We start from the raw sequence: 14,488 nt of genomic DNA on the forward strand, positions 1-14,488 counted from the left end.
TATTGTACAAATAAATTATGCACGAACGTTGAATTAATTCCCAAACATTTAGAAGAGGAATTATATCGTTATAACACGGTAAATTTCGTTGTATTTGTATATCGTATTTTATTTCATATTCTTGTTGTGCTGCTTATTTTGACAGTCGGTTCAGAAAAATAAAACAAATCTGTTTATACAATTAAAAAGAAAGAAAATAAAAGTTTACGCGATAAAAATTGTCGAAAAGATCATATCGCGTACGATTACGTTATCATTGTGCGACGCAGATATTTACAGGACACTCGGTATAATTTGTTATATATACGTACCACGCAACGGGGCCGACGTGACTTGTTCAGTGACAATCATGGCTGGTAAGTGAGAAGATGTGAATTTATTTGTTGCTGTTATTTCGTTGAAAAAAACATAAACTATTGAAGAGGATAGGCTTATTATTGCGGCGTCATTATGTTAAATCGATTTTTTGCCATAAAAAATATTTATTTGCGCTTTTACACTAACGGTATTCGAATTTAATGGAATTAAATTTATGAATGTTCTAATTGATGATAAAAGTTGCAACATGTGTGTGTATATAAAAAAATATATACTTAATATTCAAAGAAATTTATTGTTTATTAAGTTTTGGAAATATTTCATAGCTTAAAAATATGAATTGTTATTTAAATATTTTATCGAAAATTAAATTTATATATGAATAATGTTTTAAAATGATCACAAAAATGTTGCAATATAAAAACATAAATTTCAAAATTAAAAAGTTTCTGTTCTCTCTGTGTAAATCTGTTATTTTTTTTAAGGTTTATTACATATATAATTGACATTTTTACCTATACCAAATAAATATTAAATATTAAATGCAACATTAAAATAAAAATTAAAAGCAAATACTTATATAGATATTTTAAATATATAAAATTTAATTTAATTTTTTTTAATTTAATAATATTTACTTTAATAAAAAAATTATATAATAGCATAATTGTATATTTCCTTTTATTTATTTTTTCTTAATAAAAAGCTAACAAATAATTTTTTGTTATTTTAGGAGTAAATCCTTATAAGCATCTGCTAAAATCTATTACAATTGGACAAAAAGAATGTCAATATTTTGATATTGGCAGTTTTGGCACAAAATATGGTAAGATAAATTTCTTATTTATTAGTTTGCTATGTTTTATATCTACTGAATAAATTATAATATTTAATTTCTGTTATATAGACAGGCTGCCATTTTCCATTCGAGTTCTCTTGGAAAGTACTGTGCGTAATTGTGATGATTTTCAAGTAATGCAAAGTGATGTTGAGAAAGTTTTGGATTGGGAAAAAAATCAAGCCCTTCAAGATGGAGCTGAAGTGGCTTTTAAGCCAGCAAGAGTTATATTACAAGTAAAAAGCAAAATTTTTAGATTTTATTTAGCAACACATATAAGAAATATACTTATTGTTACTTATTGTTACTTATTATTACAAAAAGGATTTTACTGGAGTACCAGCAGTTGTGGATTTTGCTGCGATGAGAGATGCTGTGAAGAGACTTGGCGGTAATCCTGATAAGATTAATCCAATCTGTCCATCAGATCTTGTAATTGATCATTCGATACAAGTTGATTTTATAAGGAGGTATGGTGCACTGCTCTATCAAATATGTTTTGATCATTTTGTCAATAACGTTTTCTACAAAAAATAAAAAAAAAGGTTATCATGTATAAGAGCTTAAAGGTTTAATATTTCCACAACATTACGTAAGTAAGAACGTTTTACATAATACATTTGATAATATTGCAAAAAATGGAAGTAAAAAGCAAGAATATTGAACTCTATAATACCATACGTCATTAGATAATGTGATCAAAATAAATCTGAACATTTTTGTATGTTTTAGCTCTGATGCCTTAAAGAAGAATGAAGAACTTGAATTTGAGAGAAACAAGGAACGTTTTCTGTTCCTCAAATGGGGTGCAAAGGCATTTGAAAATATGTTAATTGTACCTCCTGGAAGTGGCATCGTGCATCAAGTGAATTTGGAATATTTGGCAAGAGTAGTATTTGATTTCAACAATCTTCTGTATCCTGACAGCGTAGTCGGTACTGATTCTCACACTACTATGGTGAATGGTCTTGGTGTGCTTGGGTGGGGAGTTGGTGGAATTGAAGCAGAGGCTGTTATGCTTGGTCAAGCAATTTCTATGTTAATACCAAAAGTTGTAGGATATAAATTGGAGGGTAAATTGAGTCAATATGCTACATCCACTGATCTTGTTCTTACAATTACAAAAGTAAGATTTCCCTTCAGTTAGTTAAAAGTAGTTAATAATAGAATTTAAGCTAACTTAGCTAATAAATAGAATTTTTTGGTTTTAATATATTATAGTTACATTTTATATAACTTCATTAATATTTACAATATTATATATTATCTTACATATTACAATATAATTTAATATATTTAATGGAGTTTTAATAAATTTTTAATAGATTTTTAATGGTTTACAATGAATATTTAATATTAATGTCATGATGACAAAACAATTAAAATATGCATATAATATCTTTATACATACTTATAGAATCTGCGGCAAGTTGGAGTGGTCGGAAAATTTGTTGAATTCTTTGGGCCGGGAGTAACGCAATTAAGTATCGCGGATCGTGCTACTATATCTAATATGTGTCCAGAATATGGCGCAACTGTAGGCTTCTTTGCAGTAGACGAACAAAGTTTGGCATATCTCACACAAACAGGTAACGTTTTTTGTATCCATGAAAGACATATTGATACAAAACGATTATTCCTATAGAATATTTTCCGCGTTATCTACATGTATTTTCTCTACAACAGGTCGATCCGAAGAACATATTAATAGAATTAAGAAGTATCTTAGAAGCGTACGCATGCTAAGGAATTATGACGACGCCAGTCAAGATCCAATCTTCTCCGAAATAGTCACTTTAGATTTGAGCACCGTAGTTTCAAGCGTCAGCGGACCTAAAAGACCGCACGATAGAGTTTCAGTATCCGACATGCAAATAGACTTCAGAAATTGCCTCGTAAACAAGGTCAGTGTTCTTAAATATTCCTGCATGAAAATATATATTGCACTATCAATTTCTACCTCACAATTTTTGTTTACTTAATAAGTGATATATATATATATATATATATATATATATATATATATATATATATATCATTTGTGTGTATATATATATATATATACACACACACACACACACGACAATATTACAAACTATCGACGATGTAAAATTACATTTACCAATTATACGCTTAGGAAAGATGATTAATTAGTACATGCGAGGGACGAATATTACCCAGTGACAATAAATATAAGCCAAACTAGGTTATATTCATCTCACTCATTGTACCTTTGTTCTGTTGATTATAATGTGAACGCTAGTCTTTATTTTCTCTTATTAGAAAGAAAAACTTATAACGAAGAGAAAAATGCAGAGAATGATGAAACATTTACTGTGATATGATTACCTTATTTTAACATATCATAGTAAAAGTTCCTTTGAACTCTGTCATCTAAAAATGTAAAATTAATTACTCGCAAAACAATCTGTAGAACTAGTACGAATTCAATATAATCAAACGTGTTTGCTTTCACATGCTCATTTTGACAGGATATTAACAATTTTTATATATCAACTTATACAATAAACATATGTTAGTAATACAATAAAATAAACTCGCGATAAAGAGGTATATCACATACATCAATGGTATTAATATTAAATTGCTGCTGGAAACGCACGTTATTCACACAATCGAATAATATTCCTGTATCTTGAACATTTAAGCTTTGTTGATCTAGCTTTATGATTTTTTAATTATTCAGCATATAGTTAGATCACCAAAGATAATTGAACAAGACGTGAGGTATCTTCCGAACGATGATTCTTCAGGTGAGACGATATCTCTTGCCATTAAAGACGAGTATATGATCTAGTCACAAATTCTCTGTGTATACTAGACCTATATTCGTCCCCATGTCAAGAATTTTGAGAAATACGGATGAGATGCTCCAAGGAAGTATTAGGAATCCAATATTGGATGCAATCATCACCCGGTGAAGGTTTTATCGCATCTTTACCGGATATGATCACATCCAACAATAGATACACGGAGAAGGCTTTTCTTTCTTCTCGATCCACTTGAAAAAATATTTTAAACTGACACTTTACATACATACAATGAATTTTTGAATAGCACAAAATTATACGAATTTTTCATTAAATTCTCTTTATATAGGGCATGAAGAAATCACTGATTTGAAATTTATGCATATAACGATCGTTGAGAGATGTTATGTTTAGAGGCGTAAAATAAAATCCCGATAAACTACAATATTTTCTAGATAAGACTACTTCAAATCGATTTAAGAAAATTACAAAGATGTATAAACTTACTTCGACCTTAAGTACTGCTCGATGTGTTGGTGGACGATTCATCTGTTCAACTGCTCTTTTTATTACACTTCGGCCCTTTTATACCACTAGAATGGGTCCTTACCCCTACCAGAAAGGTAGGCTTTTGCAATCTCCAATGAGTGTTTGAAATTGATTACTCACCAAATTACTGACAATGAGAAATCTTTACTGAAAATTGGAAAAAATGATATACTTTAAAAGTTTAAATAAATTTGAAAATTATGTTAATATTATATATTATATATCTTGCGCGCGCACACTTTTTTGCAACATTATATGTTACACGTTTATGTGAATTATTTTTACATTTACTAGATTTTTCTAGACAAAGTATAAAAATACAAGTGCCAACGTAATGTATAGTTGTACTAAATATTATATACAAATTTATTATATTTACTTCGCGATCACAGATTGAAAAAGATAGTCTTGTTCAGATTGATGGTCTTGATCCAGTAGATGAACCACGACGAATGATCGTTTAACGAATGGAAACAATACGTGTTTACGAGTGTTTAAGAACGTGTCGATCGATTTCTATTCAAAATGTTCAACATTGGCGTCGCGTTACATGGCCTATGACAGTCAGAACACTTGCCGAAGAAACTCATCCACATGAATCATAAGGCTAATGCTTTCTCTATGTGAAATTTAATTCTCTTCTTCGCAGTTAGACTTAGCTATCGAAAACGAAATCGTAGTTGATTAAAATCGATAAGAAACATATTTATGTATACTCTTCACTAATACATGGAAATATGTTAGTACATTATGATATACAATAGAAATAATGACAAATTTTTAAATTGATTTTACCATATCAGATTCGTCGAATTTGAATTTAACTCGAAGAAAATTAAATTTTGAAAATTTATAATTTTCTAAACGTCAAAAATATTATTTGTTCCTCAGTTAAATTTTTTATTTAAAATTTTTAAGTTTTTTTTTCTTTTATTAAAAATTTTTAAACTTGTTGAGAGGATGACTTTCTTCAATATTAAATAAATTTGAATTAAATTCTATCAAAGGACACATATCAAAATTTGATTTATTTTCCCTGGTTACATGTTATATATACGTAACACATGTGATAAATATAAAGATAAAATAATATGTAAAAATTAATTTTAATATTTCTAAAGGCAACAGCCTCTTCGTGTGAAAATAAGAGAAGTGTAAAAATATTTTTAAAATATGAATTATGTGATTTCGTTCATGTGTGCTTTTATATGTTTTCATTATTAAAAAAAAAAAAGGAAGTTTTATTTCTTTTTATTTTGCAGCTTTAAAATATGATATTTTCATTTCAATCATTAGATATATGTCATTATTTCGCGATCATAATGACTTTCGACATACTTGGAACACGCATATACGGTAAAATTGATTAGCTATCATCAGCAGCGTCATCGTTGTTTTCTAAAATCAGTAGTTAAATTAAGAAGAAGAGAAATTACAAGATTTTTTTTTTCAATCAAAATCAGTAAAATTAATAAATATCAGGCTATGTTATATTTTTATTTGCGGATTTTAAGAATTTTCTACTATATTACGTTTATGAAAGAATAATTGCATGTGGCAGGATAAAATCAACTTGAATTTCAAATTGAAATTATCAATATTTTTAGTACAGATTGCTGGACTCTTCTTGACACGCTACTCTATTTTTACCCTTTGGAACGTAAGAGGATGTGCGAATGTGACACTTGACAATTTATGAGGGAAAAAATAATTCGTACACGTACCGTTGATCGATCGATCCGTCCGCTTCGTCGGAGAAGACAAAAGTCTTTGATCGCACTTCGCATAAGTTCTGGAAGACGTATATTCAGACTCGCGTTGAAATTGCTGATACAACATCCTACTACGTTCGTTTTGCAAAGCTCACACATTTCATTGCAAACGAGCCATCGTTTGACATGCATGCTGGTATATAGAGGTAGCTCGGATTTCTCATTAAAGCACAATACCTCTAGAACCGATAAAGAAAAAAGATACATTTACGAAAACCGAATTTCGTTTGACAGATAAATTTTTATAAAATTTAGTTAGACATTAATAAATGCGATATACTATAATAATTATTCGATATACATAATTATGAATTAAAACAAGACACAATATATTTGTTTACATACACAGAAAAAAAGAATATTCTTACTTTGACAATATCTTTAGTTTCAAGATGTAAATCTTGAAATGAGATTATATTGTGTTGAACAAAGAAAATTTGCTTGGATGAAGACATTTTATATAGTTCAACCAAGAAAAATATATTCTTGTTATTTAAGAATAATTTTCTTGAATGGAGAGGAAAAAAATTCTTCTAAGAAGATTATAAATTGTTGCGTATATATGAAACAATGAACGCGTTCATATGAGTATATAAGTTTTGATTTGACACTTACTATTTTTCTGTGTAATTACACAAACTTTTTAAATTTGTTATTAGTATCTATATAGTGTTATGTATAATATCTGCCTCAAAATATTCTAACATACGGTTGTTATCTTTTTAATATTTAATAACATTTTTTTTATTTATTATTTTTTTACATCTAAAAAATAAAAGTCATCGAAGATCGTCGTTATTGAATCGTTTACGTGTTAAATATGCATACGGTCGTAGACCTCGTAATTGCTGAAAGATTATTGCGAACCCATACTGCTTCTTCAGCAAATCGTTTACCGGACACTGGATTTCCATATCACGACATTAAGTTCGCTCATTGAACCCCACCAAATTTGTAAGGTGAAATCACCAAACTGGGAACAATAACATGCTAAATAACAAGAAGTATTACTCACTGTTATTATTAGCTTACAGTTGTTTATAAATTTCGTGGTTTCTTCAAAAATTCATTTTTAAGGAGAATAAATTAAGAAACAAGTACAAAAGAGCTACGTGATAGAATATTAAATACTTTTAATAATTTATATCTGCTACGATGTGTTTCCTATTTATAATATTTTTGTTTAAAAGATATATTTTTTATTTAATTAGCATTATTTAACAACCATTGCTTATATTATTTAACTTGAATTTATGAATATTTGCTTATAATTTAACACAGAGATATAATTTAGTACAATTTTAATAAAGTCCGAATTTTTTTATATACAATCTTTAATATCTTTTTTTTATTCAGCTAGACATTTCTTTTAAATTTAGACTACATTAGTTTAGACGTTAATGAGCTTTCCATTAGATAAATTGATAAAAAATTAAATATTATTGTTAACAAGTTAAAATGGATTTTTTATCTTAAAATGATTGCATACTTAAATATAATGAAATTCTTAAAATTTGAAAAAAATGCTTAAAGCGACTATTTTTTTTAAATTGCAGGTAAGTTTCAAGGGCTATGGTTTAACACCGGCAAAGGTGAATACTGTTGGAAAATTTCAATTTGAAGAAAAAGAATACGAGTTGAAACATGGCTCGGTGGTCATCGCGGCGATTACCAGTTGTACAAATACTAGCAACCCGAGTGTTATGCTTGGAGCAGGTACTGAATTTTATATAAATTCTATCAGAAAAATTTAACAGAAATATATAGAAAACATTAAATATAAAAATTTAATACGATTGATATATTAACATTTTATAATTTATTACGTTTTGTATATTCTATGTTATATTTTTTTCTCGAAAATATCACTTTATAGAACATTTAGAATAGAATGATAATAAACGAAAATTTTCTTATATATACGAGAAAGAATATTTACTTTATTAATGTATTTTACGTGAAAACTCATTAGTAGCAATATTATTTAATCATGAAAATCATTCTTTTATTAAGATTATATGTAAAATAAAAATACTTACGACTAAAATTTAACATAAAAAATTCACTATTACATATGAATTAGGATATATTTATTTGTGCAGGTCTTCTTGCTAAAAAGGCGGTGGAAGCTGGTTTAAATGTCGAGCCGTACATAAAAACATCATTATCACCTGGGTCTGGAGTTGTGACTTATTATCTCGAGGAAAGCGGAGTGATTCCGTATTTGACAAAGTTAGGATTCGATATCGTGGGGTATGGATGTATGACTTGTATCGGAAACAGCGGTCCGCTTCCTGACGCTATAATTGAAACTATTGAAAAGGTAAGATATTTGACATGAACATAATTTCGTTTATGTTCCACTTAAAAGTATCAAGTTGACAGTTCTTTTCTTTTTCAATGAAAAATAAAATTCCGAAAAATACAAATAATTTTATAATTGTCAAATGAAATCAAAGTCGTATTTAAAAATCGCAATTGTAAATTTAATGATTTATTCGATTTGAAAAGAATCTATGAAATCTGTACAATATCTCGTCAACTCAAATAATTTATTTTACAAGTTTTATATGCTTTTGTTAAATATTTGTTTTGTCTGCAGAAAGAACTAATCTGCTGTGGAGTTCTATCAGGTAACAGAAATTTTGAAGGCAGAGTCCATCCGAACACTCGGGCGAATTATCTAGCATCTCCGCTTTTGGTAATAGCATATGCTATTGCCGGTACTGTGGATTTCGATTTTGAAAAGCAACCATTAGGTAAATGTTTTCAGAAATTATAAAAATATATACAAGAAATTTCGAGGGAAGAGTACTTTACAGAGTGTATATTTATATGTATGTATATATGATACATGTATGCGTTTAAGGTCACAAGTCTAATGGTACTCCGATATATTTGCGAGACATCTGGCCAACTAGGACGGAAATTCAAGCTGTAGAACAAAAATATGTCATTCCGGCTATGTTCAAAGAAGTTTACAGTAGAATTGAACAAGGCAGCAGCAATTGGGCGAATTTGGTAGCGCCTAGTGGCAAATTGTACCCTTGGGATGTTAGTTCAACATATATTAAAAACCCACCTTATTTCAAGGATTTACAAAAGGTCATTATATAATTATATAATTTATTGCATAAGTTTAGTGTCCAATCCACTTTCTTCAAAAAATTTAAAAGGACTTAAATTTAGGTTTTTTTCAATTTTTTGAGCTAGCTTTTTTTATTTCTTAACAATCCTTGTATATCTGAAGCACTATTCAAATATCTAATGTTAGTGTAAAAACTATTGGGATCTGTACATTAATAATATATAGTTGTAGAAATTTTGAAGATCGTTTCCTTGATATTTCTGTGTACTGAAACAATTGCAATTTCTTATCTCCTTTGGGCACGTTCGGGGAGACACTATATAGCGCTACCAGTGTCGTTCTATCTTTGTTACTCATTAAAAGTTGAACAAAGATAGAACGAAAGCTGGTAGCGCTATATAGTGTCTCCCCGAACACGCCCTTTATAAAGTAAAAAATATATCATTTTACAGGAGCTGCCTTTAATAAAATCAATTACAAAAGCGCGAGTGCTTGTGAACCTTGGAGATTCCGTTACGACCGATCACATTAGTCCAGCGGGTAGTATCGCGCGTAATTCGCCAGCGGCGAGATATCTATCGAATCGTGGGTGAGTTTGATGTACGATGGACACGAAAGACGTTTGAAAATTAGTTCAAATTTCTTAATATCATGTCTTTACTTCCAGCTTGACTCCGAAAGATTTCAATTCTTACGGTTCGCGTAGAGGGAACGACGAAGTGATGGTACGGGGCACATTCGCTAACATTCGTCTGATGAACAAATTCATCGGTAAAGCGGGACCACGAACGATCTACATTCCAACTAAAGAAGAGGTACAGCTCTCTATTTAGTTTCAATAATTTTGCTCGATTATTTACACTGCAACGTCGTTCGTTTTTTAATGTGACAGAACGATGATACATAAGCGTTAAACAATTCAAATAAACGAGATATAATTCATTAGAATTCTTTAAAAATATTTTTTTTAATAATTTTAGAATATGTATTATATTAAACGTATATTTATGTAATTTTTAAAATACACACAAATGATTTATGGAGAATTTATGTTATTTAGATGGACATATTTGACGCAGCCGAGAGATATATCAAAGATGGAATACCTTTGATTGCTTTAGTTGGTAAGGAATACGGATCTGGCTCTTCCAGGGATTGGGCCGCTAAAGGACCATATTTGCTTGGTATTCGAGCGGTCATAGCTGAATCGTACGAAAGAATACATAGGCAAGTTTCCCCCGAATTATTATATTTTTCCGATGAAATTTAACTATATTTTCATCGACTTGTTAAATATATTCTTTTTTTTTTTTTTTTTTTTTTTTTTTTTTTTTTTAAGAAAATATTTTCCGTATCGTAAGCAATATAATATAATCATAAATAATACAGTTTCCAACTCCATAAAAAAAGAGATTTAGTTATTTTACTTAAACGGTTTTGTTTATTTAATTTAAAATCGTTTATTCATTCATTCATTTTTTACTTGATTAATTATTCATTCATGTTTATTTATAGATCCAATCTTGTGGGTATGGGCATTGTTCCACTGGAATATCTTCCTGGAGAAACTGCAGAGTCATTAGGTTTAACAGGCTATGAGCAATACGACATTGCGCTTCCTGAGAATTGTCAACCTGGAGAAAAGATTACTGTGAGCACTGACGATGGCAAGAAGTTCGAAGTGATCGCACGATTCGACACAGAAGTTGATTTGACTTACTTCAAACACGGTGGTATTCTCAATTACATGATTAGAATGATGCTTTGATGAGATTTTCAAAAGGGAATATAAAAATGGCTTTTTTTTTTTAAATTACTTAACAAGAGATACTTAATATATTGGTTTTGGGATATAAAATATATCTCTTTAAGGAAGATTAAGATTTCATAAATGTGCGAAAGAAACATAGATAAGTATGCAGTACTTTATAAATGCTATTCTAACAAATGCCTACTTTTTTTCATCCAAAACGATCAACGTAATTATATTATTTTTATATAACGTGGGTAATTAATATATTCATTTCATAACATCCTAAATTTTCATTAATACTAATTATTTTAATTGGTTTTAATATTCGCTTATGCGAAGTTTATTACAATCGTCTTTGAAAAAATCACTGTAAGCCACGTTGTTCGAAAAATGAGTTCTTTTTTTTTTATATTTTATATAATAGTTATAGTACATAAACATGGGAAAATTATTGTCTTCGCTTTTGTGTATGTATCACAATAGTAATAAATTGTTGCAAAATTGTTGCAGTATAATTGCTCTCCATTTTTTATTATAGATATATTACGAAAATACAAAATATATCATTACAAAACTTTATATCAGAAATGATATCACTTCTTTATATAATTTTTTTACAAGGTATATAATACACAATTTAATTTCTAGAGAGATAGAAAGATAGTTTCATTTGTTATATTTTCTATATCTCTTGCAAATAGTATGTAATAAAACAGTTATAATAATTAATTAATACAATTGTTTGTAATTACATCTCACGAATGGCTGGCCTGACGAGAAACTTAACTTGACTAAATCTCGGTCCAGAGCACAATACAGATGACTGCTATCAAATTGTAGAGAATAAATCGGGCTGTTTGACATTTGCGAATTCATATAATATAACTAGAAATTTTAAAGAAATTTGTAATGATAACATATAAAATGCAAAAGGTGTATAATTGCAGTTTAAAACAAATAAGAACCTGAACGAAATTACGCATCCTTTGATCCCACAGAACAGCCGCACCACAATGCTGTGTTCCTGTAATTATATTGTATTGATAATCGGATGAAATACAATATAATCCTGCATCATTTGGATCCGCCCATGAGCCAACGCATTTCTCGATTCTGAAATCGTAATTATTAACATTCAGACTCACATAATTGCGAATATAACGAGTCGAGTGATACACATATTACCTCAAATCCCATTTTCGGACACATGTATCATAGCCACAGGTGAATAAAGTCTGTGGATTATCCCACACCATATCTAATATTCCAGCACCGTGTCTCCATGGATATCGTATTTCATCGAACATCGCATAACTGAAATCTCTCTATTAGCTTGTTGCACATTGTTCACTACACACCAAAATCATATTCAATCATACATCTCATAACACGATCAATTAACTTGCTATATTAATTTAAAATATTACCGTTTCAGTGTTTCAATATTGATTAAATGAAGTGGTGGAATGTTAGTAGTTCCAGACGAGCCAACTGCGAATTGCATTCCCGTGGGATCAATCGCAAGTGACTGCACTCTATCTATTTTATTCATGAAATCTATGCTAATCTCATTTTTATCGAAATTACTTTCTTCAATATCTACATTTTTTTGTATCTAAACAGAAACAAACACATTATGTTATAAAGTATCATTGCATTATATAAGCAAATCATTCCTTCATCTTACCTTTATCATACCATCAACTGAACCTGATATAATATTTTGTGACGTTGCACCTATGCCATTAATATCGCAAGAATGAACACACTTCAATATCTTTACAACACATGGATAGCTTTTCTTTGGTTCTACCCAATACTGTATATCACCGTTGCTAAAAAGAGTTTTTGCAAAAAATGTTATTATCGAAAAAGACAAAGTGCAAACAGTAACTGGATACACACCTATGACCACTTATAATGAAATTTTCACAGAGGACAAATTTGCAAATATCTACTCCACGTATTTTATTATAATAATTATAAAAGACAATATTATGATTTGGTTCTACATTAACTTTGTTCTTAAAATGATTCAAATTGCGTTTAACACCATAAAGCTGACTACCACCACTCCACCAAAGAGTGTCATTTGTCATTTGCAACCATGGCATCACTTTTACTTTATTTGATATTACAATATACTTGTGATATCTTCCATATTGCCAATTGTAAGATACAAGCCACATAGTACGCGGAGATAATATTGGATTACATCTAAAAAACAAAATAATTATATTCTTTAAGATATCCTTATATAAAATTGTCACAAGGATTGTATCCTTCCAAATTGTAAATAAAATACTAAAATGCATCTTATAAATATTCAATTATCAATATATAATAAAAAAAGGAGCTTAATATCAATATGTTAAGAACAGTTATGTTAATAAGAACAACAAAAGGAATAACACATAATCAAACTTTAAATTAAAAAATTATGTATTTTATTTTATTGTTATTATTAATAAATGTTACTTCCAAGTAACATTTATTAATAACAATGCAATTTATTACTTTGTTTAAATTCATAACTCTAATAGAGAAAGTTTTGATTTAAATAAAGATATGTCAATTTAATTAATCTTTATTTAATTACTATCTCTGTTATTATGTCACGTATAACCTGTAAAACGCACCTCTGACGAAATCTTTCTGACGTTTGATTCGTGACAAACAATCCTCTATTTTTTTTTATCCAGGCTGCATCCGACTGTACAATCTCATAAAATCGCTTGCATACTTCGCTGAGTCGCACCAAATCGAAAGCATCGCAATAATCAAAGATCATTAGCAACACTTCGTACGGCAAGATGTCCAAATGCAAAGTATCTGTCATTTTTTTTATATTATACGTTTCCACTTCTGTCTTTTTTTATTGCATCCACATTAGGAAGAAGTGTCTGCGATTTAATTTAATTGTTTCACACTATAATGTCTTTTTCTTTTTTCTTAAATACCTCCAATACATTTCGTCACACTTGATTATGTTTGACCCAGCGCGTGAACTATATTCTCGACTCTCGAATCTTGATCTTGCTCTGTCACGTGGCATGTCATGGTACACGTGACAAAAGCGGCACATATTTCAAAAGACACACACATCACAGATATGTCACCTCTCTTTGGTGTGCTATTACATATTATTACATTATTGCTTAGCAATTTATACAACAAAATTATATGTTCCATAAAGTCTGTATATATATTTTAAAAAATTTATTTTTTGCATTCCTGAGCTTTTCTCACACAATTTCGATAAAAAGTGAGATATTAAAGATACATTTTTCTAATTTTTTAAACTAATTTAAAAATTAATAATCAAGTTAATGCATATATATGTATAATAATAGTTTTTTAGTATCGTCAATTAAATAAAAAATTAATTTTATTATTTTA

The 14,488-nt window shown here is 29.1% G+C and overlaps 2 protein-coding genes across 3 annotated transcripts; one reads left to right on the forward strand and one right to left on the reverse strand.

The window, feature by feature from the left end:
- Positions 1-199: 199 nt before the first annotated feature.
- On the forward strand, positions 200-11,604 carry LOC140672069 (cytoplasmic aconitate hydratase). 2 transcript variants are annotated; one of them, XM_072903899.1, is made up of 15 exons: positions 200-356; positions 1,052-1,144; positions 1,226-1,392; positions 1,481-1,626; positions 1,889-2,282; positions 2,574-2,745; positions 2,843-3,060; positions 7,805-7,964; positions 8,351-8,571; positions 8,851-9,007; positions 9,118-9,353; positions 9,789-9,925; positions 10,004-10,151; positions 10,397-10,563; positions 10,852-11,604. In XM_072903899.1, the coding sequence occupies exons 1-15, from the start codon at positions 350-352 to the stop codon at positions 11,102-11,104; spliced, it is 2,676 nt and encodes an 891-aa protein (XP_072760000.1). In that variant the 5' UTR covers positions 200-349; the 3' UTR covers positions 11,105-11,604. The 2 variants fall into 2 exon arrangements, with proteins under 2 accessions (XP_072760000.1, XP_072759999.1); XM_072903898.1 differs by lacking the exon at positions 200-356 and adding an exon at positions 388-505.
- Positions 11,605-11,804: 200 nt separating this feature from the next.
- Positions 11,805-14,329, reverse strand: LOC140672072 (F-box/WD repeat-containing protein 4). The gene is made up of 7 exons (XM_072903903.1): positions 13,729-14,329; positions 12,995-13,306; positions 12,777-12,924; positions 12,517-12,704; positions 12,275-12,403; positions 12,055-12,202; positions 11,805-11,974 (listed from the first exon to the last, which is right to left on the reverse strand). Exons 1-7 carry the CDS (start codon positions 13,926-13,928, stop codon positions 11,819-11,821), a joined length of 1,281 nt encoding a protein of 426 aa, XP_072760004.1. The 5' UTR covers positions 13,929-14,329; the 3' UTR covers positions 11,805-11,818.
- Positions 14,330-14,488: the final 159 nt, after the last annotated feature.

Source organism: Anoplolepis gracilipes, chromosome 12, assembly GCF_047496725.1.
Source record: "Anoplolepis gracilipes chromosome 12, ASM4749672v1, whole genome shotgun sequence".
NCBI classification, from domain to species: Eukaryota; Metazoa; Arthropoda; class Insecta; order Hymenoptera; family Formicidae; genus Anoplolepis; species Anoplolepis gracilipes.

Bases quoted from the DNA above. Each gene is read 5' to 3' on its own strand.
- LOC140672072 (XM_072903903.1), bottom strand. From the start codon at position 13,928: ATGACAGATACTTTGCATTTGGACATCTTGCCGTACGAAGTGTTGCTA. The intron at 12,925-12,994 runs GTGTGTATCCAG...AACTCTTTTTAG, and splicing joins TTCATTATAAGTGGTCATAG to CAACGGTGATATACAGTATT. The intron at 12,404-12,516 runs GTAATATTTTAA...GAGAGATTTCAG, and splicing joins AATATTGAAACACTGAAACG to TTATGCGATGTTCGATGAAA.
- LOC140672069 (XM_072903898.1), top strand. From the start codon at position 451: ATGTTAAATCGATTTTTTGCCATAAAAAATATTTATTTGCGCTTTTAC. The intron at 1,393-1,480 runs GTAAAAAGCAAA...TATTACAAAAAG, and splicing joins CAGCAAGAGTTATATTACAA to GATTTTACTGGAGTACCAGC. The intron at 10,152-10,396 runs GTACAGCTCTCT...TATGTTATTTAG, and splicing joins ACATTCCAACTAAAGAAGAG to ATGGACATATTTGACGCAGC.